This window comes from Micropterus salmoides, unplaced genomic scaffold (assembly GCF_014851395.1).
Source record: "Micropterus salmoides isolate LMB-PRFRI ecotype aquatic unplaced genomic scaffold, ASM1485139v1 Ms_hic_scaffold_16, whole genome shotgun sequence".
Classification (NCBI taxonomy): Eukaryota; Metazoa; Chordata; class Actinopteri; order Centrarchiformes; family Centrarchidae; genus Micropterus; species Micropterus salmoides.
The window spans coordinates 11,124,335-11,150,983 of NW_024040707.1; the positions used below are offsets into that span (position 1 = coordinate 11,124,335).

The 26,649-nt window shown below is 39.6% G+C and overlaps 1 protein-coding gene across 1 annotated transcript in view; it reads right to left on the reverse strand.

Moving 5' to 3' along the window:
- The window catches only part of LOC119906262 (metabotropic glutamate receptor 4-like), a 199,466-nt gene that overhangs the window by 42,823 nt on the left and 129,994 nt on the right, over nt 1-26,649 (reverse strand). Inside the window, exon 3 of the mRNA XM_038723829.1 lies at nt 20,879-21,095. Within this exon, the coding sequence (XP_038579757.1) occupies nt 20,879-21,095 (217 nt within the window). The remainder of the gene's footprint in view (nt 1-20,878; nt 21,096-26,649) is intronic.

Sequence of the window (26,649 nt, forward strand, 5' to 3'; positions counted from 1 at the left end):
TGTTGAGGCTTTGTTTAAACTGAAGCAGAGGTTTATCTGTCTACCTCTCTGTGCCATTACACTTAAACTACCTAGACAGACACCTGGGAAATTTAGCAGTGGCATAGCAGCAGCTCTCTGCTTTCAGAGACTCCATCAATCATTACATTCTATGTGTTTGCCTCACTGCTACTTCAGTCCCCCATTCCCCCAACATCTGCTGTTTGGAAGCAGAGCACTCATCCCTTCCTTTTCTTCTCTTCTCACATCCCCGGCAGCAGGCTGCACCATTGCTTAACCTCCGGAGAGAATACCAGGAGGACCGGGGGAGGGTAAGATCCCGGCCTGTGGGATTTGAGGCACACTGAACTGTTGTAACTCTGTTAGTTGTACGGTAGACACGGCAATTTGTTTTATTGCTAACACTATCCATTCATCCATGCATCTGTCTATCCATTCCTCTCCATGTACTTGATGGTCTAAGACATGGTCCCTTGACTCGAGGACCCCAATTCAAACTCCATGACAGGGAGCAGCTAGTAAGCAGGACCCTCAATCCCTACCTGCTCCAAGTATGCATATCTGTTTTTCTGTTCTGCAATTAATCCTCGGAGACCGCGAGCCTCCTTTATTCCTAACATCGTTCACTACAACACATCATCCAGATATATACTGTACAGTACATACAACAAACATACAAACCTAATGTATACAATATTTTTTATTTTATGTTTGGATAATGAAAAATCATACATTGATTCCGCTATATCAGGCTGTTCCAAAGCAAGCTTTTCATACAACCGAAGTGGCTTTTAATTGATCTTGTTAATTATAGGTCTTGCTCATTACATATTTTATATTACTTTTTTGTTAATGAAACACATCTCTTTAGAGGAATCAGATTTTCAATAAAACACTTTGCACAGGATGTAATTACGGAGATAAACTTAAAGACTCCCCCTCCTCCTGTCTACACACCGCTTCTCATCAGACTTCCCTTAAACTGAGCCAGACCACCATCTCCCACCTAATGTTGATGAAAACACGAGAACACAGAGAAAGACAATTATAAAACAATTCATTACAAATGTGTAGCAGCCCTGAACCCCCCAGCATTTACCTTATTGTTCGTGTCTCCAGAGTCATACAGGATCATCTGTTGATTAATTATAGTTATACATCAGAATTACTTGAATGTAATCTCTGCAGATTATCAATCAGTGGCTTGTGTAAAACCAAACTTGCTTTAGGTCTCACAAAGGGAAAAATAAATCAAAACATTAATTATTTTCCGGTTTAGCTAATTTTCCCACTGACCTATTGCAAAAACAATCTGTACACAAGTATAAGTGGAAAGTCAAATCTACTGATAAAGTGAAGCAGCCTTTATTCTGCAGATACTGCTGAAAACTTCCTAAGCAGTGTATTTCTCTCCCACCCCTCATCCTCTACCGCTCTTAAGATCTGAGCCATGTCTTGAAAACCACCTCTAAAAATATCCGTTGCTGAGGAGACTGCGAGACTCTCGTGTCTTCCATTGTCAGCCCCAGTCTCTGCTCTCCTAATAGCTCAGAACACTAATATTCCTTCTCATTTGACATCCGTGAGACAGACATGCCATAAACATTATTTCCTGGCGATGTTGCTGATTGCAACACAGCTTCTGCACTTGGTGAACAGTAGTGCAGAAGCAACACAAAATACACCCAGGTGGGTGATGTGGTGAAGGTGCAGGTATATAAATAGTCTGTTTATTGGGATGCTCTTAGTCGATATACCTACACAAGCAAGCTTCATTTACAGCTGGAGAACGCAACTAGCAACGAAAGGACTAAAACTAAATTAATGTTGCCTCTACAGTACTGATTGTCCACAATTCATTGTCACCTTCTTCAATGATGAATAAAAACATCAACACCCTAGCTGCTAGTGCTTTTGCATGGCAGCAAAGGATTTATTAGCCAACAGACACAATCAATTGTTAATTAGAAAGCCTGTTTGAGCTGCACAGAGCTTTGATTCCCATCTGCTTTGAACGGCACTGTTGTTCCATCAATCCATTGATATTCCCGCATATACTGTCCGGCTGACCAGTAGTCTAATGTTCAGATGAGATCAAAGTTATACAAAATGGCGGGAACAAAAACAAGGTGATGTGGCTAGCACTAAATAGGGAGATAAATAATATACCCCTCTGATTTAGGAAACTGTATACCAAATGATTTATGCATATCAGTTGATCAGAGCCCTGCGATAAACTGGCAGCCTGTCCTATGTTTTAATCCAATGCATGCTGGGACACGCTCAGGCCCCTGGGAGGGAGAGAAAATGGATGGATGGGATTGATTTTAGGCTAGAAAAACAACAGTACAGGTAAAATCCTGACAATCGCTGGTAACAAAATGTTACCCTAGAAGAACCCCAGGAAGTGTTTTGTGTTTTATTAATGGTACATTGCGTGTTTCCCCTCTTATCTGAAATACACCTGCGAGCGAGTGGGAGTGAAAGAGTGGGTTGAAGTCATTAGAGAAACTGACCCTGAACAGAAAAGGCCCAGGTTCTCAGTCCCCTGTTCCAGTAACCACCCTGCTAAAGCGTCCCCGAGCAAGACACTAAATCCCCCACAGTCCCTGAGGCACTGTTCTGTCGCTGACGCTGTGCTCTCACCTCACTGTACAGGGCTAAGGGGATAAAAAGAAATGAATTTCTCCCCGAGGGATCAATTACAGTATAATACCCTATAATAATTATAGACGGCTGAGCCACAAAGATACTCCAAACTACCAAATTTCATTTTTTTTTCCTGTAATATTATAAGGATTGCTCAGATGAATTTACAGACAGTAACTGACCTGCTCCTGTCTGTAACATGGGGAGAATAACACAAATGAACAAACATGTTGTGTGTAAGGTCTGGTAGATAATGATTAATTTGAACCACATGAAGGGCTTTCATATTAGATGGGAAAAGATGAATGGCCCCAATTCCACCTATGAATCATTGTAATTTGTCTTTATTATGCCACGCATGTGTGCAATTTTCTACAACATTTGATCAGATAAGTCTTGCCATAGCGACTGTGTGTAATGTTGTACTGTATATGTGTGTGAATACAGTGTATCTTCATTTAAAAGATAGGGACGTGTCTGAGTGCCTTTACTGCACAGCCTGGACAACTATTAAAGGACTTGCTGAGTCTACACATTAAAGTCAGTGACCAGCTTCGGGCTTGATCATGTGATGAGCCCTACGTTCACCATTATGTAATGCTGAGAATATGAGGCTGAACCATGGTTTAATGCCAGGCTGGTGAGAGTCAAGTTTCTCCTGTCAGATATCACTGAGCCATCACACAAACACATACACTCTGCCTGCCTTTGCGCTGCTAATGTTGTAGCATGTCTACTTGTGTTTTTAATAAACTGAGAATTAATACAAAATTATTTTGAATTTTAATATCCAGAGAATATTCATTCATAAAGCTCTCGTTTCGCGGAGCACCATCGGAGATTTAATTCACCGGAGTCTCCGGACCTCTGGGTAGCGTTTTAATAATTATACAGTTATTCACTAGTGATCAGTTAATAATTGCTCAATTATCCTAAATCAATCAGTCAGTCTCATATCGAAGGGGTAAATTCTCGTGGCAGGGACTTGGAGGTAGGTAATACACACACACAGTTCCTTTGATTACGGTGAAATTTATTAACTAACTAAGGTGACATAAAAATGCGGTTAAATATACATCAAAGAAATAAACAGTGGCTAAACAATGAGGATGTGGAGGTCTATTGTGGGGAGAATTTGATTCACACGGTGGAAGAGAACTAATGAAAGCAGTTAGACGATACTAACTCGGTTAAATTTGTCTAGGATTTTTAAGGACTAAAGATAATGGACTAACAGACTATTGGACATCACTGATCACAGAATGCCTTACTGTGGGTCGTCGGCCTGCCTTGGCCTGTTGCACGGGTCCCCACGCTAGCTGCCCGATTCCTGGCTTTCTGCTAGGGAATTTTCCGGGGGTTCTCCGTGTCTGAATGAAGAAACACACTCCAGTGTTGACCGTCCTCGGTCTGGCAATTAGGCTGTTTTTTGGATGTCCTTTGGGTTACTTCTGGCGGGCCCACGTGGCTGGGTCCGCTGTTGGTGGGAGCAGTGTAAGTTAGCTCAACGAATAAAGCTTAAAAAGAACTTGGTCGTTCTTGAATTAAACTAGTGTAACTTAACGGTCTGATAACTTTTAACAAAGAAAAGAAAAGAAAAGAAGTTGCTGGAAACAAAGGAAAAAGCCGGGGTCGCGGCGCTTCGCGTGTGTGGCTTGAACGAACAAAGAGTCTTCGCTGCACCGGGTCGAACTTCCTAGGGTGTTGCCGAGAGAGGGAGCACGCTGGGCGCGTGCCGAAGCGCAGTTCAAGAGGGCAAGAGAACAAGCAGAACAAGAGAGCGAGCGAGCGTGTGTCACTGTTTTTGTTTGTTGGTGCGTGGTTCCCAGAGGGCAGTCCTTTATTCCCCTGAGGGCTTGTTTCCGGTTTCCTGAGAAACTGTCTTTTCTTTAAACTTTTAATATGTCTATTCAAAAATCTGTTGCACGTATTGTAATCAAATATCTTCCCACAATCAAACCTTAATTGTCAAACGGGTATACCGTTCTTAGTTTTAAGCATTTGATAAAAGGAAAACAATTGTCTTTGATTAATCCTAAAACAATCTTTGCTCAGGAGCTGGGGAATTTAGTTATTTAACATTAAATTCGAGCTGGAAAATTGCTCGAGTAGCATAGGATGATATTTATTTATCATATCCTTTCTAAATGAAATGTCAGAAAGTGTTGGGAACAAAGCATTGGTTACAATATAAAATTAGGCAATGTCAGGTGACCTTGCTGGAAATTAAAACACTGCAAAATTAACTTATTTAGATTCTTTTCAGCAACAATATCAACAACAACATGGTAACATAACTATTCAAATGGAGTGGGTAGACCTAGTTAAGTAACTTAAAGATTATTTAATTAAATAAGGTAATGCTTTGAGTTTTGAGGAGACGGTACTCCTTGTTTACACAAAGAGTTCAGGGCAGTGTCTTCTGGTGTCCTGGAGTTTCTCATTCCTGGGCGTGAAGAGGAGAATATCCTTAGATGTGAGGTAGTAAAACAAAGAGGGGAGGTCAGTTGCCATGGTTACGTGTGTGGGGGGCAGTTTAGGGTTTCCTCTTTCCAAAAGAGTTCTGATAGGCTGTTTGTAATCTCTGGTTAGTGTTTCTTTGTCATTTTAACAGTCAGGCACCGAGCCTTAAGTTTTATGATCGAACTGCACAGAAACAGCACTTAGGGAAAGCAAACCTTTCACCTCTTCCATTGGGGTCTCTGCTGAGAGTTGATATCTCACCCCCCCCCCCCCCTTCTCTCAGAGAGAGAGAGAGTAGGAATTTTGAGTCTCCAAATTATTCGATATAAAATGCACAAATCCTCACTGTTTGTTCACAACAATGTAAATACTGAGAGACTAAATACAGGGTTTTTCCTGGCTCAGAATGGGCCTTTGGGGGTGACTTCGCACGACAGTAAACTTGATCGGAACGCGTTCAGTAAAGGCAATGAATTACCTTATGACCCGAAATCTATGCATTTTCTTGTATAATGTTAGTATAATACTATGTATACAGGTTACACTTTATTTGGATAATCTGCCTACAGATAGTTTATTAGTTGTGATTTAACTGTTTCACAAATAAAACTATTTTCTGATATTAGCCTACACCACTGTGCTTAAGGTTTGATTAGCGCTAATGTTTGTGTATTCATTATAATTTCAGATCATAGTACAGGCTACTATTTATTCCAGTTGGACAAAGCAGTTTAATTTTTGTGGGTTGTTTTCAGTCACTAAATTATTGTGCAAGAAAAATGCTCTATATGGTGGTTAGTCTCCCGTTTGTTTATGCAAATTAACTTGTCAGTAATAAAAACTGTGCATACAGAACAACTCGTTAAACATTTCTAAATATTGCTGTAGTGCCTCAACCTTTTTTAATGTCCCGCCTCCTTTGGTGCTGGTACACCAAAGAGTAAATGTAAAAGTGACAGAACTGGTAAATACCGAGACACTTCAAGCACAAATGGCTTTTATATCGTGAGAATTAACAGGAAGTCATTAGCGCGAGCTTCGTATTGGAGCGTTCAGGCGTGGTTAAACCAACGCAGCAGCTGGTTTATAAATCCAGAGCCTGCTGCATGTGTAAAACACAGCGGTTGTGGATGAGAGGACAGGTGACTGCTGGAAGACAAGGCATTGTATTGGTGGTGATGGAGCAGTGGATAAGACACATGCCTTTGGTGTGAGAGACCCGGGTTCAACTCCCCACTGTGACACATCCACCATTGTGTCTGTCCCTGAGCAAGACACTTAACCCCTAGTTGCTCCAGAGGCGTGCGACCTCTGACATGTACAGCAATTGTAATTTGCTTTGGATAAAAGCATCAGCTAAATATATATAAACACACTGCTGTTCTGCTTGCTCACCAGTTGTTTGATAACAACCTTTGAAAGGTTGTTTTTTTCCCCCCAATTCTGATGATTTTCCTTTGGCATTCCCTAAAACCTCTTTGGGGCGGCACCAAACATTTCTCTATGCAGGAAAAACCCTGCAAATAGAAAGACCAGTAATAAGTAATGAAATGAAATAACATTGCATTTGTGATTGAAAATGTTCATGAGTTTGTTTTTAATCTATTCTGCATTTTGAGGCTGCACATTGTGGTGGTGTTGAATTGGTCTGCATTATATTGAAATGTGTGTTTGGCCTCTCCATTCATAAATAGCCAGGAATTAAAATATTAGAGGAATCGTGTAATATAAGGATATGGATATGATATCGGATGTCTGCACGATACTGAGTTAAATAGCTGGATTGGATATCATGACAAGGCGGGGCAATCTATTCAATACAATTGCACGCGTTCTACGTTTGTGCCCGTAGACCCGAACATTTTGCTAGGAGAGCTAACGTAGCCTGGAGGGAGCTAATAACAAGGGGTCAGTAATTAAGATGTATTTCACCCTTTATCAAGCCTGATGTTGCCTTAAACATAAAATAATGATTCCCAGTTTCTTCCCCACCTTGGGGAATACAGCTTATTCATTTTCCACTGTTATTCCTTTAATTATGTTTTGAGTAATTTGTGCATTTTACAAATTACTTGTAAATATTTTAAGTATTGTTTACTCCAAATAAGTATTGCACACATCCCGAAAGAAGTCTTGACTCAGTTTCACATTGTCCGCCAAAACAACTTCACAGAATTCGTACTGTAAATATATGGAAAGGTAATTAATTTATCAATTTGTTAGCGATCTAAAGTCAACATTCTCGTCTTTGTACAGTGTCTTTAAAAACACTGAAACGTAGGGTATAATTTTTATGCAGCACTGTGTAGTAACTGTTTACTAAAAAATACACTTTCATAAGTGGATAGTGTAAATGTATTGCAAATCTGTAGCATAAACACAAAACTGCATTAATTATAATTAACATGAAGCTGGTGATTCAACTGGCAGTGGATGACGATTTCACAATAGGACTTTCTGATGACTACTACAGGCAAGCATACTGTGCCACTGCTTTCCATAAATAAAAATATAGATAATTATTCTGAATAGCCATGTCAGTGTTACAACACAAATTAATCAATCTACAAAATGGCACCCTACAATATGGTTTGAGAATAACAAACTAGCAATGTACCGCTATATTTTTGGCTGATATTGGTGTCCTCTGAGTGAGTTTTCTTCTATCATTTAAAGAAACCAGTAACAAGTGCAGAAAACATACCAGCCTTCATTATTTTTCTAACTAGGTAGAAGAAACATTAGCAAAACAAAATGTAAGAAAGCAATTTTCTAGCTTGTAGTCGTTTATAATGACTTTCAAATGTACTCATGGGGAGATGCTCTGATTTTAATTAGAAAAACATCTGCATGATGATGTGTGAAATTAGATTGGATTATACTGTGATGCATCTTTCTACTGTATATGTTTTCTGTAAAATAAGTATAACACCATTTCCATTAGAAAAAACATCTCAAACAAGATTATGTTCTATTATTTACATGATTGTGTTCATCAATAATCATGTGATTATGTTTGTTTTACTCGACTGTTTTCTCAATGTGCCACAAACTATTTCTAATTGTCACTGCGTTGTCTTTCAAATGTTCCCTAATCTTAGGGTATTATTCTAAAATATGTTATCGATAACAAATCAATAATTTATTAATAACTGATTTCTGGTGGCAGTATCTTTTGTAAACTGGTGATAAATTCAGAATCAGAAATGCTAATTTAGTGTTCAGCCGTGTTAAAGGCATGCCATTTTGCACGTTCAACTGACCGCTAAGCTGGAAAAGGGGACAGAGTGGGTGTTTAGACCAAAAACAGCATGTGTTGGTTTGGGTGTGTTAATTCATGTACCAGTGAGACAATGAAATATGACCTAGGATGTGCAGTTTAGTTTATATGAATAGGCTCATACGTTTGAAAGCTTATCAGACATGAAAACACTGAACTGTAGTTTATAATAATATCAGGAAGGATAATACCACTCCACAAGTTTGGAACGATCAAAATTATCAACCAGGAATATGCCTGAATTGATTTGCCGGCGAAGTGCATTGCCGTATGACGTTCCATTTGCAATCTAACAATCCATTAGTTGAGACAGGTTAAATTTTTTGCTATTCAAATGAGGGGGCTACGCATTTTCATTCTGAATTTGCAAGCCACGGACGGAACTTTACTAAAGTAAAGTATAAAATGTTTTTAAAGGGCAGATTTTGATGTTAACGTGTAAAAATATTTTGTTCAAAGTGACAACAACAGCTTCATTACTTCCCATGTAAATTGCTGTTAGCTCATTCAGCAAGCCGGGGTGTGTTTCCCCACAGGATATTGTGAGACTATGGTGGGTGGCCATTGATCCTCAAAGTCAGGCAAAGTCGCTAACCCTGCCTGTCAGCTCGCTCTGCTACTTTTAACTGTATTTACCATAAAGGCTGTAATACGTGTGCACTCCAAATTTAGCAGCTAGCTTGATTGCGTTCTCACAAACGAGTGGCATTGGAAACAGTCAACGCTGTTCAAACCCTTAATTAACGTTACTGTAATGACCTCAAAAGAAAAGTGATCGTCTCGAGTCGGACGCCAAAGTGTGTGCGTGTGCAAGTTTACAGCAGCGGCGGAAACACAATGATGTCATAAATGTTACTATATTTTTGGTTCATTTTGAAACTATGGCGGAACAAATTAGACTGTGGCGGGCCGCCATGGTCTCGTTAATTAATGGAAAACACTGAATATATATGGTAGATGTGTTGTCGGTTGCACGGCTACTGGTATTGTTTTGAGAAATTCCTTGCACAAGGAACTCAGGCAAATAATTGAGACTGACGACTTGCCTTTATTATAATAAACATGAAGAAGGGGAGCAGTGAAGCAACTATAGTGCCCCGACAGGTTCTGTGCTCTGCTCTGGAGTGGCTGTTAAATTGAGTGTTATGAACTGCATGGGTCTAATCTTTGGTCTCTGAAACAAGAAATTATCCACTCAAGCTTGTATTGATGACTCTGCTAACAATCAGCAAAAGTATATATGAGAACACAACAGGGTGGGAGTGTAGTTACACTCAAGGCCTCAAAGTTGATGGATCAACTGAAAGTATTTGTTGGCATGGCTATTTTCTTAAGCCAAATGGTACCCAGTCCTGGGATTGCATCTGTCAGCAACACCACTCAGATATCAATAAGTCCCGGAGGGAAATGGACCCACTCTCTATTTATCCCCACAGTGCAGAGGAAGCTCATGGAGGGCAAGAGGGCAGCGGTGACAGAACATGTTATTTCATACATATTATTCATCCCACGCTGTTCCTTCAATTTGGTGCATGCTGTAAATATGTAGTGCCTCCACTGCAGCATATTTTTAATGAAAACACATAATTTTTTACAAAGGTTTAAAAAATATGATTAACTTTGATTGCACCCTGTGAATTGTATAAATGGTCATCACTATTTTGACCATCATCCTTAACCAAAATGGATTTCCTTGGAGCAGCCTGAATGGATAACACAGCATTATCATGTTTCTAATGTTTTTATTACATTGACTACCATGGTCTAAAATAGAATTTTAGGAGAAAATTGATATTTGTAGTAATTTTTAAATTAAGATTTCAAAGAAGTTACAATTATGTTCAAACAGAATGTGAGCACCAAAATGTGTCTATTAGAAACTTCAATCCAGAAAATCAGTCTGTCAGTCAGTCAGTCGTGGTCCACTTTAAAACAATGTTGCTGGCAACAACAGCAGCACTTTTAACTGACGGCCATGACATCACATTAGAAACTATTATTTCAACTGGTGTAAGCACAAATGGTTTGTCTGCATCGGCAGGAACTTGAAATCCGACACTATCCTATTTTGTAGCAGCTGCAAAGTTTTGAACTGTGTTAATAGCGAAGTTTTTTTGTACAAATGTGGCAATTTGACCTGAGGACACACTCTTCATATATAGTCATTTTGATAATGCATTTTACATTCTTCAGGAGAGAATAGTAACCGCATGTCATTGTCTGCCGTCAAGCAGTTTAGCTGGAGAACATGTTCCCAGATCCTGAATAAAAAAAGTATGTGACAACAAGTTCTGGGGCAACTATAAATTAGATTTCAAAATGACTGAATGACATTTTCCTTCTCAGTACAAATGATTTATAATTCAAAGACAGACCTCTAAGCACTGTGAAATGAGCTTTTCTGCACTGTGGTAAAATGACTCACCTGACAACCAGGGGACTTTCCTCTTACCAGAAAAAATCTGCACAGCAAAGCTCTTAAGATGAAAATGTTGTAAAACATTAGCTGGAGAGTTTAAAGTATATATACTGCTTCCTCTCACAAGGCAAAGCAAACATGTCTAATCAGGCGTGGGCATGGGGGAAGAGCTGCTGAAAACTTCCCCACAACTACATTTAAAGGAGACCTAATATGCTTTTCCATATTTTATGACTTATCTACAATGTTGTATGTTCATATTAAACATGGCCAAAGCTTCAAATAATGAGGTTAAAGTATTTAAAAGAAATCCCTGTGAGCAAAAAACGTCAGATTCCATCCTGTTCTGAACGCTGAACGTTTTGAACTGCTTTTTCTACCAACGGCTCTGTTCTACGTCATACGGACGGAGCCAGTGTTCTATATATGGTCATTTGCTCCGCACAGCAACGCTCAGTCTGTCTGTACCGCTCAGCGACAGCAACAGCCTGGTAGCATGCTTCAGGTCTTGGCCATTCAGAAAACAGTGGGCTTTGGGGGGGGGGGCTTTTAATCATGAAAAGCTGCCATACAGGAGTCACAGAACTACAACATAGGACTGGAAAGTAGTATAATAGGTCTCCTTTAATATTAGACTGTGAGGCTCGATATGTTACCTTCAGTATCTAGCGTATATTCCTGTCAATAGTGAGTGAAATAACGGCTGACATACTGAATTTCAATCTCTTTTTTCATCCCCTGGCACATCACAATAGTTTCTTTATCAGTTTTTCAGATGTGATAAATAGCTTCTTGGCCTTGTAGGCATTCTTCATTGTAACCTGCTGATAGTGCCAGCAGCAAGTTCTGTGTGGTCACAGACAAAGGGCTGTAGCAATATACAGTAAATGGCCAGTGGTAGGTTTTTGTTTGTTTGTGAATATGCTTACTAATCCAGTTACTGATATCCATCTGGCTATATATGGCTTTGCTTATTTAGTGTAAATAATTGCAAGTTGTTGTTTTTGTACTTAGAAAATAATAAGCCTAAATCTAAGGTTCCTATTATTTCACTTTTACATAATTAAATTACAGGAAAAGTGCTCAAGAGTGGAGTTGCAACAATTAGTTGTTTAATAGATGAACAAACGATTAACCAATAATAATTTCAGCCATTTTCAAGCCAAAATGCTAGAGATTTGCAAAGAGTTGTTGCTCTTTGTCATATATAATGAATGAATATCACTATCAATGGGTTTCACACTGTTAGTTGCATAAAACAAGCTATTGAATACATTACATTGGGCTCTGGGAAATTTTGCCATGCTTGCTTCTATTTTCTTACATTGTTGAGACAAAATGCTTGATTGATAATCAATTAATGAATTATTCTCAAAAATGTATGTACCTTTAAGTATATGTAACAGAAATACTGCCCATTCTTGCATCTTTTCAAGATGTGCGGCACCATCAGATTCACATGTTCACAGGTGCCCCCTAAGCTGCAGCAGGATCCAACTACCTGAAGGTTCATCCATTTTGTGATAAAGTGCCTTTACCTTTAATATTGCCTCTGGCAGGGCCCCAGGACAGCCTTCTGTAGAGGCCAGACGAGCCTTGCTGGGTGTACAACTTCTCCGAGATACAGTAATGAACAGTCCTCAGGTGAATGTTCCCTTTTGTTAAATTGTTATTGTGCCAAAAAAGGGGTCTAAAAGCTTCTGGCCTCAAAACGGACAAGGTTCAGTATTTCCATGAACTGTAATTTCTTAAGTAAATCACAACTTAATTGTTTAATTACAGTCACAAAATATCTTATCTGCACATTTTGCAGATTAGCCAACCTCATAATCACTTGTGACTGATAAAATTGTGTAAACTGCTAAAAATGTCAACCCAATATTTAATGCAAACAAAAAATTAAACAGAATACCTGAGAAACCGTAAGCTAACTTGGGATAATCTGTCATGCAGTGTTGGCCTGTCGCTGTGACATGATAGAGTTAAAGCACATTATGCAAATAGAAGATCTGTGGCAGAGTCTTGACAATTATTTTCTTGCTGCACACCTGAAGCTAAAACCCTTAATTGATTTTCAAACTAACTAACGAACCATGTTGTAGGTGGTTGAAAGGAACATAACGCAACCCTTGGAAGTGTGTCTGTGACAGTTTAAAGATATGAAACCATTTGCATAATGCTACAAACTGCTAATCAAACAAGATAATGAACAATGGAAAATAGTAGTGTAATAAATGAGCAGAGCAGCATAACAGTGTAACTGAAATAGAACTAGAAAAGAGGAATGAAATTCAAACAAAATGTTTCTGGTTTAAGTAAATCACTTATAATTGTTAAAGCCAAAAGTTAATGTATTGTGTTGTGTTGTGAAAAAATGCTTCATTTATATTTCTGCTACATTTCTAGTTTGATCAATAATATGTAACTGTTGAACACGTGACCTGCTCTGTGTCCTCTACAATATACTGTATAACAATTTCCCCACATCGCTCACCACCCTACCTGCTGTCTTCTGCCACTGGATGTGCTGTGCAGTAGTATGAATAATACCAGCAGGTGAACAGTGCTGGGGTAATACCAAAGAGACAGGTGATTGCACAAAGAAAATTCACCTAATGTCTCTTTAACCCTCAGAAGCCCAACACAGCATTCATCAGAACTCAATGAGGCCTGAAGCAGGTGGAGGAGCAGCTGTCTGAGCCCTGACAGGGATTTCCTGTGTTTGACATGTTGATCCAAAGGGACATGAACTCCTACCTTCCTTCCTTTCTTCTTTCCTTCCTTTCTTTCTTTACAAAGTATAATTAGAATAAGAGAGTACATTTGACACTAGTCGAAGCTACACATTTGCGTACTGCTAACACCTTATTTATTGAATGTTGGATACATAATAAGTAATGACCTGTTTGTATTGGCCATACAAAACATTTAAACAGTTTTACTGTAAACTTCTTCAGACAATATTTTTCACTAGACATTTCACATTAATGAGTATTCAAATCATTCCTCTTGACATTTTCTTCATGACAAAAGGTGCAGTATGCAACCCTCATTTGCATAATCTCCCTGTCATCCCTCTTCTGCTGGGTGCTATCTTCCCCCCACCCCCCTCCTTTCACCTCCTCTGCTTCAACTGTCATTTAAGAAATGTAAATTTGATTTGAAATTATCAATCCAACTAATCTTAGATGGCTCTATTTAAGTGTCGGTGTGCAGAAATGGGGAAAGGAAAGCGCACCCAAAAAACAAAACAATATTGTACAGGTATTAGAGGTTTCATTTTGTAGGTACACCTGAGATAAACTCTTTCAATACTTTCATTTTAAAGAGTGTCACCACCTGACTCTGTAAAATCCAATTACATATAGGGTAGGGTGTACCACGGGTGGCTCCTTTTTTGCAGGATTGTGCAGAGGTGTGGCTGTGTTTGTGCTTTAGAACGTGACCTCCGTCAAACAATCAGAAAATAACTTTTCATCCTGTGATTCACTGCTTAGTTCTCACTAACGCCGCTCGCTCTCCTCATTCACTCTGTAGCTGGCTCAACACCCCTGCTCTCCCTTTCTCTCTCTCTCTGCATTAGGCCAAATTCTGCCTGTACTCAACAAAAAAGACTTACTCATTTAATCCGATGAATCACTTTATTCAAATTGAGAATTTGTTTTTAGGGTGATGACATCATAATATGACGACAGCCATCCGAAGCTTAATTCGAAAACCTCAATAGAAGCTTTGAAATGTAAAAAAATTACATTTGGTACAGCCCATATAGAGGGATTAGGACTCAAATAGTCAACTAAACTTTTAGTCGATGAGAAGAGTCTTACCCCAGACTCACACAGGTAACGTCTATGCCGCGTTCCAGCTGTACCACAGTTTTATTCCGGCCTCTGCCAGGCGTCTGGAGGCATTTCAGAAGCGGAGCCTTTAGCCTGCCCCACGTTGTTGACTTGTTAATTTGTCCTCTGTTCTGTCTTCTGCACAGCTTCATGTCCTACATGGAACATTTCAGAATAAGAGTGTTTTGCCTGCCTGATTTTGCAGACTTGTTCAGTTTTTGTTGATTTGTTTCTTTTTTGTCTGTTTTAATTGTATCTGTTGTTGATATATGATCGTGAATCTGCTCAAGGTGTTTTATTTTGAAAATCAATCAGTTTCTCTTTTTCTAGATTCTGTCTCTGATTTCCTGCCCGGTTCATCTGCTCTGTGCTTCCTGACATCCATCAAATATAGACTCGCCACATATTCCCCGTGGAAAAGAACAGAGTGCCGCATCTGAGAAGCTTCTAGGACGCGCTGCAGCATTTCTGTTGTGAGTACAAGCATTGACAGCCGCGATCAGCTCCGGCAGGTCTGCCGCTTGTATGAGTCAGGGGTAAGTCATTAGTTGGGTAAACCAAACCTAAAACCTCAGACTCCATTCGGGAGCTGTGCCTTGTAGCACTGCTCTGCTGCTAACTTTAGCTGCCAATCATTGGTTAGGTCTACACAGACTTGGAGTTGTATTTCTGTTTAATGTTGCAAAATGTTAATTATATTGCTTCTTTCTCAGCCCTGGAACTCAAACCATTTTCTGATGCCCCTAAAATATATATCTGAATAATTCAATTAACATCAGAAACGTGCAACGACTAGTCGGCTAGGACAGTCTTTTGTTGGGGGCAGCCCAAGCAGTGATACAATAGGGACGTGTTCAATAGCCACTGAAAAAAAATCACATACTTCTCACAGAGTGAGAATCCCATGACATGGAGCGTCCGTCTCCATTACTGCAAGAGGACCGTACACTCTGTAATAAGGACACAAGAGGCACAGCAGCTGTTCAGAGAGAACAGTTAACGGGGAGAGATCTACTGAGGGAGTAAAGACTTGTGCATCAAGAACAGTCTTGTATTTCAAGGGTGACAACAGCAAGACATCAAACTGTTTTATCCCTCTTTTCTTGTAATCATCTTCCATAATGACACTCCTGCCTTAATCCCAAGGGGTGGTTTGAAAGTTGTGATACTGTGGGAACAACCCAAATGAAAATACAGCTTTTTGAAAACAGATCTGCGTCTCCGAGGTGGAACATTACAGTGACAGTTTGGCAACTGCAGATGAAATGATGTCTGAATTGTTGCCATTTGAAAAGCTGTACTGATGGTGACACTGTTCAGCATGCCCACATTCAGGCACAGCTTTTCTGCATCTTGACTGCTGAGAATTCTTAACTGGATCTGCTTTGTCCTCTAATAGTGAAAATAATCTAGTGAAAAAGCAAAAGCTTTCTTCCTCTACTATATCATTTGTAGTTTTAGAATGTACTGTGTTTTGGTATGACTACACTATTTCCTACATTTTCCCACATGGCCTCCTTTTGTAAACCATAATGAATCATCTGAATCATACTTCTACTTCAAAATATAACCAATTAGATATTTTAAACTGACATGACTTTATAAAATGACTTTGCACAAATAATGCTCATTTCTGCAGTGCACAATCACCATGATTACAAGAAGGCAGTTAGCCTAGTTTCACACTTGTTTGACTTGTTTGCCTCCCCAGTGGCGAGGCTTGGTTGGTTGGTTGACCTCTAATCCCAACTGCAGTATATCTATATAACAACTATTGGATGTATAGTCATGAATTCATGGCCATCAGATGATGAAGAATATATAGAATATACTGTACTTTTTTATTAATAGAAAATAATGTAATTTCTTATTTATGACAAATGTTGAAGTCAGAGAAAATTCAAGAAAGTTGAAGGCATGTTGCATCGCTAAATAGTAGTCCTCTAAATTGCTCTCGTTGAAGAACAGATTTGGGGGGGTGTTAAAATTAGATTGAAGGAAGTCTGTGACTGTTGATAAGTGTGAAAAGACTAAAATTAACACTGCAGAAGCCATCTGGATTATCTGAACTCTGTCAAGAACACATTACCATCATTTTTTAGTTTGAACATTGATGGTTATACATTTTTACTGATAACAGTGGATGCTACAAGACTGCTGAATTTAAAGGGAACAACGCTATCATTCATTTATTTCAAAAGACTGTGAAAGAATTCTTTTTACTCATCTTGACCCATCTACACTTAATGTACAAAAGACCCGGTCATCTAAACAGAAGCGTTCCAGTCCACTTCCATTGTCTTAATTGTTATTCTCAACCTCTTCAGCTCGAGTTCACGCTTGCTCTCACAGAAACACTAATGGTTATTTGCAACCGCCTCTGAGATATCGGCTGCCCCAGTGTCAAACTGTTTCTGCTCAACTGTACAGATACTCAAGTCCTGCCAGTCGTATCAAATACTGTGTGAGTCTCCAGTTTAATTCCGTTTCCTCTTGAAAGCCCAGCGAGGCGAGATCAAATGATGTCCAGGACCTTGTGTCATCTAACATTGACCATAACACCACAACCGCCGCCCCAGACAACCCCCACAGACCCTTACATACTTCTTGAAATTGTTAATTTGGCCAAAAATATAAAATTCAAAACAAGCAAATGGACATACAGTAAAACTAAATGGATAGCTGAACGGTGGGGATACTTTTGATATTTTGATTATTCTTCTTTTATGTTACATTATGGGAGACATTTTTACATTTGTCCTCAAGGTAGCCTTAAACAGAAACATTAAACTGGAGGGCGCTGTGATGGAAAGGCCAAATGTCAATTTATGAGCTTGAGACTTGTTGTGGACTGTGCTGAAAATATAACGGATTGTTACCACAGAAACACCAGCTGCAGTGTGTTGACGTTAGGGCCTCACCAGCATATGATCTGTGGGTCAACACAGAATCTGTTTTGCCAGCGCTAGCATCTCGGCTAAAATTATCTCAGCTAAAATGTCCTTGAGAACAATTAAAGCGCTAATCTCAAAGATAAATAAGCCCTTAAATTAGAACTTCTTTTCACTTTTTGTGAGAATAATAATGCAGTTATTGTGTATATTTTTCTATTTTTCCAAAGAGGATAAAAAAGTTTTGATCATATTTGGGGATGTAACTTTTAAGCTTCAACCATCTGTGTGGGTTTACTATGGCAATAGGGGACTGACATTTGAGAACTGACAATGCGCTGTCAACTTCAACCTGCCTGAAGAATGTCCTGCTGTACAGCCTCCAAACACTGATACAAAACAAGTTATCCCCTTCTTCAGCGAGCAACGAGGGGTTAAGTGTCTTGCTCAGGGACACAATGGTGGGTGGTCACAGTGTGGGATCGAACCGCCCGCCATTACCACCCCAACACTCACTGAAAGGAGTACTTCTAGCTAGCGTTAGCTGTCTCTGCTGTCTATTTTTCATGGGTTTAGATGTGTTGATGGTAAATAACCAGTGCCTCAGCACTCCGTATGTTGCCTAATGATTTGAGTCATGACACAGAAGAAGTTACGGAGACATGTAGGGGCTGTGAAAATCACAGATGTGACTAAGAAATGGCTAACTACTTCTGCCCCACAGTTGGTTACCTACCTTTGTGAATGTTGGATTTGTGATATTACAAACTATTTTTCGTGCCCGCCCACACAGATATTGCACCAGTCAAATTACAGTAATGACATCAAGTGAATTTTCTTTTTGCCCAAACAGCAGACATTGAACACAAAATGTTTTGTTCAATAAAGCCAGATAATCCATGTTATTTTTATCAAACTTCGACATATTCAAATCTGCCATTCAGAGCTAAAATCTGTTTTCCTCCACACAAAGCCACACTGTGAAAACAGGGCCTCTGTGACATTAGTGGGGTGAGACTGCTGCTCAGTATGGCCTTTGCCTGGTTAATGAGATAGAGCATTTGGCCAGTTCTGATCTGGCTGTTTTATTATGTGAGCAGAAAACTGTAGAACCCATTTAGCAGCCAAATACCTGTGGCTTTGATTCTGACAGAGCTGCCTGCTTGTCCTCTGTGTCTCTCCCGTAATCAATCAAAGCCTGAACTGGAGGAAAGGACATGGGAATCAAATACTTCATCTTTGTAGAAAACAGACATATGTAAATGTTTTGCAGAAATCACTCCGGTCCCCAGATTTAAAGGAGCTGTAGATGGACTGACTTGACAGATATTTGTCTGAATTCTTGTTTACTATTGAAAGGCAGTGAAAAGAGTGCAGTGTTTGTCTCTAAACAATGCTTTTGCCTGCGTGGTTCACAGTTTTTGCATGAAAAGCTGTCTTTTACAGTCAGGTCATTAAATCAAGTGGCAGTGGAAACTGAGAATACAGTCAGAAAACAGTCGAATAAACCTTTTTCGTCTGTTGTACAGTAGTACATGGCTTTAAAAACCACACCAGGTCTATAAAAACAGATGTTTGACCTGAGCTAAGACATTCAAAACTAGAAGCTTCCTCTTCTTCTCTTCTTTGTTTTGACCTGTTCAGGCTTTCTAGTTTCTAATTAAGGAGTGACCTCAGGAGGCATGCTGGACTGTGAAATGACATGACTAAATGCAAAAAGAATCCTGTAATAAGTAGTAGCTCTGTAGCTGGAGAGGGAACAGTTGGGATAAGGAGACGTTTGCAAGGCTTTAAGCATTCATGATTCAGTTAGGGCCTGATTAATGAAAGGCTGTGCTGAGTACGAGTGAATTGGAAGTATCTTCAGGGATTCTTCCCCTGGCTCAGGGGGAGACATTTTCCGTGTACGAAAACCTAACTCCAGTTGTAAACTTAACTGGTGAGTGTCAAACCCTTCTGAGTTTTCATTGTCAACAGAACTATTTCTACCTTTCACTGATACCTACCTCATTATAAAAATGGATTTAATGTTTATGAAGATTTTAACAGATTTACTTTGTATTTCAGCAAGTAGGAGATTCATTTGAGAACCACCCATCCATTTAAAGGATGATTCCAAACTCTACATGACTTTACAGGCAATTGCTACCTTTGAGTACCCATAGGTTTTCCCCTCTTCATTTTTATGGAAATTTGGGAATTCTAAAGAACTGATGCTAAAATATTAATTAGCATTACACACCAGTATCTCTAAAAGTAGGAATGAAAAAAATGAAAGAAGATGAAAGCTCAAATCATATTGGAACTGTCGTGTTGGGTTTTGAGTCCCCTTTGCATGGACCGTTAGGCAAATAGGCAGCTGAGCTGGACAGACTGGAGGGCTCTGCAGGAGTAATCTGCTGCTGGTGCGTCTCCAAGACGACTGATGATGGGCAGCAGCTTAGAGCTGGCAGGAAAGAAAGTGACGCAGTGGCACAGAGAGTACTGGACATGTCGGTAGTGATTACATTCTGCTTCAGAAAGGGTCAGGGGTCAGACTGAGCGTGTGCCGGCAGCTTCCTGCGCCAAACTGACTTCCCAACACTGTACAATGCCTTGTCCTTGTTTTGCTCTGGGCTAGCTCTGCAGCCTCAATTTCACACTGTCAATGCTTCTCAATATTAGAAAATCAAATTCAATTTCTTCATTACATCTTCTGTGTACACTTGTGTATCAGATACAAATAGTTCCTGGAGATAAGAGTTTGGAGATTAGGGGAGAAAATCCAGATATCAGCATTAATCATATCTAACCGTCTCTGTTTTATCAAAAATAAAGAACAGCTAGCTTCTGGCACACAGGGCCTTTGGACCACATTTTACCACAAGGTTAACCTACTTTATTTTGAATTCTTCAGCGTCATCGTCCCAGTCAGCACTGATAAGGCAGTTTGTCATTGGTTGATGGGGAACATTTGCTAATCAAAGTTGACCAATGTTTGACTCAGTCTTTCACAAGATAACCCTCTGATTCCATTCAAATTAATTGAATTCTGTATAAGATTGCATATGTTGAGATTATTTCTTAAGGGGCTTTGCAGCTTTATTTGCTTCATGTAGAGGTCATCAAATCTAAGTGAAAGGTTACATTAGAACATATAAGCACAAGTTCCTTAAGCATCAAGCAAACTGTACTGCTTTTAAAATAACTATCAGAATAAATCAATTGCAGCACTAACCACAATGATGTAAATCACTGAATCTCTTTCAGTGATCACAAAATAAGATTCAGATAGTGAGAACCACTTTCACATCAGTCTGAAAAATCTGGGATGCTTGTTGTTTAAAGAAACACTCACCGTCCTCTCGAGACTTCTGGATAAACGCATCAACGCCACTTTCTCCGTAGTTTCCCTCAGAAGCTACAGTGGAGACGTAGTTCCAGCGCATGGCTTTGACAATGTCCACCATAGCCTGGGCCTGGTAGGTGTCCGGGGGGACCACCCGGGAGAAGAAGTCGTAGCGCGTGTTGTCACTCAGCTCAGGAGCTGTGGAGGCGTAGCTCACCTGAGGTATCTATAAGAAATTAAGAAAGAGAGAGCGAGAGATATGGTCAGTGGTGGAAATGGGGGTGAACGCATCGGAACAACGCTGTGGTAGTAAAAGTCGGAAGGGAACGGCATTCCTGCTTAGATTAAAAAAAATAGGTGGAAATCAATAGATGTTTTACACTGTTTCTAAATCATGTTAATGAAACAAATTTAATGTATTTAGCTTGAACACACCACAAATCTAGCTACTGCCCAGATACAGCTAATGGGAAAGTGTGACATTGCAGGGTCCCTTGAACCAGCCTCCAAAGTAGAATAGAATACAACTTTATTGTCCAATCGTGGCAGGGAAATCAGCTTTGTTCTCACCCAGCCTATGAAAACATCACCAGCCCATAACAGACATATAAAAACCTATAAAACATCACTATTAGATCATTGCCGCACATCTCTGTACAACACATCACTACAAGTAGCGTTTCTGTGTCAGTTTTCATCACTACCGGCTACAGGTGTACTGGAAGCTGCCATGATGTTGATAGGCCTCTCACACATTTAAATCCAAAAGGATGCAGTAAACTTTATGGACGCACAGTAAAATGCCAATACTTTATCAATACACCTGTTCAACGTAAACATGTAGAAAGCGTACACTGCGTGCACAATTATTAGGCAATTTGTATTCCCCAGGATTCATTTTATTGTTGAACAAACGCAATGCTCTCAGTCAATCCAAAATGTAATTCAACCTCAAACCTTAATGTTTATCTAAGAAAAAGTGAGTTTTGTCTTGCTCAGGAGAATATATAAGTGTGCAGAATTATTAGGAAACTATTAGTGTGCAGAATTATTAGGAAACCTTTTTTCTCTTTCAACAAATGGATTCTGCAGCAACTGCTTCTTTGGCTCACATTACGGTATATGATCCAGTGTTTGTGTTTCGGTGTTTGATCCACATCCATCAACCTACGCTTTTTCATTTCCCCAGTGTCCCCAGGCAAAGGACATTTAGAGGAATCACGTTTTCTGACAGCTCTTTAAGAGGTGTGTCAAGCGGGCTACGGACTCTATTAATGTCATTCAGACTTTTCAAAGTAAAAGCGCTCAGTTCAACTCAAAGATAAGTATTACAGTAAATGAGCTTCTCGTGCTTCAACCAAGTCCAGTTGCCCTTCATTTTAACCTTCGTTTGGATAACTATGACCTGGATGACTGAGAATCTTCATAGACTTCTCGTGCTTTTATTTTGTAGGCAAAACCACTTAAGAGGAAGTGATTATGTGAGTAACTGTTGCTGTCATGACTGAGATCTATTTCAGCACCGCTATCAGACAATTTATTTATTTATATTTTTTGCCGCTATCAAAGCACCATAATTTGGCCGTGGGCCAGATATTATTGCTGGCAGGCAGTTTTGGCGATGGTCCATAAAAAAAAAAGAGAATTAATGTGTTTGCCTTGTCAGTGTTTGTATTAAATACATCTATTATGTGGTTTATAATGGACTGTGGTGCAGAAACAGTGACAGTGTTACACACTCTTGGCTTACATTTTCCATGATATCTGTCAGTGGCCAAGTCACAATAACTTATGGTTTTACTAAATAATTAAGTAAATATAATTTCTACCTAAAGAAACCTCATTTCTTGACTGGCTATTTGCTGCTGTCTCAGAAGACGACACCTTTTGTGCTGTGTCAGCCACCGTAAATATTCTACGCTCTTTGAAAGGGTAGAGGTCAGTGGTAGACTGGACAGTTGGTTGCAATTTGCAGCCTCACTGCTAGATGCCAGTAAATCTTTCTAAGCCTTTAGAAAATGTTTAGTGACCTCTATATCCAGATTTCTTTTCAGTAACTTCCATGAGCCTTCCATCTATGGATTCGGTCAGTTTCTTGATCTGTTCACGATAAACTTTCGCTGAAGCACCAACCACAGCCTCCTAAATGCAGTTCAATGAGGTGTATTGTCTTCCCTGACTGTAAATCTCACATTTGAGAAGGGAAGTTCTCAACAGGTTTCAAGTCAGGAGAGGAAGGCCATTTTTTTGACATCTTTGATGCTCTTGCTGGCTAGTCAAGTAGTGGAGTACTTGGAGGCATGTGATGGAGCACTGTCCTGCATAAAGAGCATGGCCTTGAATGCTGAGGACGTCTTCCTGTACCACTGCTTAAAGAAAGTTATCTTACATAAACTGGCAGTAAGTTTGGGAGTTGAGTTTCAGTCCATCTTCAGCTCGAAAAGGTCAAACTATCTCACCCTTAATGAAAGCAGCCCATAATAGAACACCTCCTCCACCTTGCTGGCGCCTGAGTCGAAGTGGTGCCATGTCCATCAGTGATCCAGCAATGGGACATCCATCTGGTCCATCAAGAGCTAGTCACACGTTATCTGTCCATTAAACCTTAGAAAAATCTGCCATACGGTATTTCTTCTCCCAATCTTGACGCTTTAACTTTGGAATGTTATGTGTTGTTCAGTGTGGTGTTTAAGCTTTCCTGACCTTTCCCATGTCTCTGAGCCCTTGGCACATTGTACTATAATTCTGGACACTCCAAGTAGGTTGCAGTTCTGGAATATGGTGGCACTGGAGGACAATGGGTTCCTGGTAGCTTCATGTTTAATTCTACTCAAGTCTTATGCAGTTAATTTGTGCCTTTTCTTCTGCATGTGCTTTCTGAGCCCCAGTTAACTATTCGCAACAAAATGTTTGGTTGTATGGTGGGCATGTTATAAACATTACTGTTGCTGCTGTAGACACAACATTTAGTTATATTTAAAATATTCAATCCTAATCCTTTTCTGAATTTATATATTTTTAAATAATATACATTTTTAAAGCACTTTTAGTAACGAAAAAGAACCAATAAGAATATTAATAAAAATCCATACCAATAAAAAGTATGGAAAAATCCTAATGATCCCCATCCTATAACACAACTACAATTTTTCAAAAAGCACATTTTTATTGGGGACTCACTTAATTTCTCTGGGACCCACTCAAATACCTGTGGGTCCTGGGAACATCTTTGACTTATCTAGTCTAGTTACTGTAATGTTAATATTGCTTATAAACACATGTATTGTCAAATTGGTGAGTAGAGCAGAGCAAAGCACGAGAGGAGACAGCATGAGAGCAGGCGAGCAGAGAATAGTAGGAGAACATGTTTTTGGGAGTTGAATAAGCAGCTTCTTCATCAGTAGTAGTAGCAGTAGGAATTTTAAGTAAGTTTAGGAAGAGATCTTTCATGTAGGTCTCATAATAATGAGTAAATATACTTTGTGTAAATAGACAGCAGAAAGGTTCCTTGCATATACAAATACATGATTATAATATGACACCTACTATAATCTGCTGAAATCTCAACTGCTCCTTGTTATTCACCCTGTCCAGTTGGCACACTGTTGCTTTAAATAGTCCTGATGATCACAGGCTTAGCTACAATACTTTCTTAGAAGTATTTTCCACACTAGTCATGCAACACTAATCTGTTCATGAATTCACACTTGTATAATGTGGGATTATATTGGTGTTGAAAAATTTAGAAGCAAAAGATGATCTGCCTCCAGAGCTGCAATAATAACCAGTGTTCTTGTCAGCAATCACAAAGCCATTATATATAATATAACCTTATTGTGTTACTCAGAACAGTTTAAATAAAAGTAGAACCCAATAGGGTAAAACCTTAAGGGATAACTCGATAGGAGGGAAGATAAACAAGTCAGGCTTATTGAAGTAATGGACGCTGCTTTAGATAATCTTGATAGTCTTTGAATGAAGTCAAATTATTATTTTGATAAATCAGTTAAAAACACATTTGTGAGACAGAAAAACAACTAAAGAGGAGAAGCAATTGCGAGTTCTGCTTGTCTTCACGTGCCAATGTTATTAAAGCTTTAACTTCTTTCTTTTCTGAACTCTCAGCTTCACTACAGAAGCCCTTCAGAAACCGCTTCTAGCAGGAAACTCTTACTTGGTACGTAATCTTAACTTTTGCTTGCACAAGTTGTTTCAGATTTATAGCTGTCATAGCTTCTGTGATCGTCCTATGGCTTCTGTGCTGCACAGTTAGGAAGTTAACTGACCATATTTTATGATGTTCAATAATGTGTTTCATGGTTTAACTTCAAATATGGACACACTTTTTATGCTGATCCAGTTCCGATTCCCCATGGCTGATAAATTCAGGCAGTAGATGTGGAAGGCAGAGTGGCAGCTGCTTTAAACCAGAAAAGGGTCAGACTGTGTACGAGTCAGTGGGTGAAAATATTTTGTGTAATCATGTGAACATAATAATTTCCAAAAATGGAAAGTCAGCCATATCCAATACCCTGATGTTTTATTATATGCAATTATATGCATTTCTGAATTCTATCAAAAACTTTGCCTTTTCATCTGATGACACGTGAATGAAATGTTGCTCATCCTGTCCAACAGCTTTTCATGGCACCTCAGCATTGTTCTGGGGATTGTGACAAATACTGTCCTTTGAGCATTCCTACTGAGATGGAGGGATGTGTGAGTGGAGCTGAATATGACACTGAAAAACACTTTTAAACCTGCTGTATGTTAGAATAACACAGTAACAGTGTAGAAGATGTGTGACTATATATCTGCTTTTTATAAATCTGAATCTGGAAAAAAGAATTGTATGTTTTGGAGGAAAAAACTTTCCAACCCACTTTCTTACAGTACTTCCACTGAGCAATGCTACATCAAAGTAAACTTTACCCACCAACAGTCCTACTTTACCAATATTTGCTCCACTAACTGCAGACAGACCGCTATGGCAGTGATAGCGTCCCTTCCTCTCTCCCTCGCTTCACACAGCCGAAGCCTTTGATGTGGTCAGCTGTAGCACTGCACTGATCCTGCTACCACTGTGCTCCCTGTTTGTCGCCGTAGCCTGTGTTAGGAACACAGCTGTCCAATCTGTACCCATGACCTCCTAACAGCTCATGTAGCTTCCACACTGAATTTCTTTTTGCATCAAGGATGCACTGAGTAAATCCAGAACAGGGGACAGCGAGTACAGAACTTGTATTAAATGTAAAGGATGTGGCTTGTGTAATTTTAATGTAATATTTTTATATTTGTGCGTCAGTGCAGGCTTGGCTGTATAGGCAATGTGTGCAAACATTTCAGTGAAAAGCAGTCTAGTTAGCTCAATTCCTTTTCAAAGAAGAGAAAAGGCACGAAAGGGATTCTGTGTGGGCTAATGGACCATGTGCGTATTGCATGTCAGCCTCCTGGCTGACGGCTTTCAGTTGTCCCAGGCCATCACATGGCGGCGTGTCCACACAGCATTTCTGCGTCAGCTGTCTTGTTTTGATCTAGAATTGCTTGTGCAAATTGCCCTGCTTCATGAACTGTGAGCACTGAATGACATCGATGTTGGAGGCTGTCTGTGGCATGTGGCACCCTGCGGACTGGCGGCAGTCAGCTGACTTGTTGATTTAACACAAGTGACCAGAAGGATAAGGTACACCTGACGCTTAAATTTGCTCACTTTATGTCTGCCTGGATGGCAGGCAGAACTTTAAAACTATGTTTCTCTCCCTGTTGGAAGCAATAAAAGT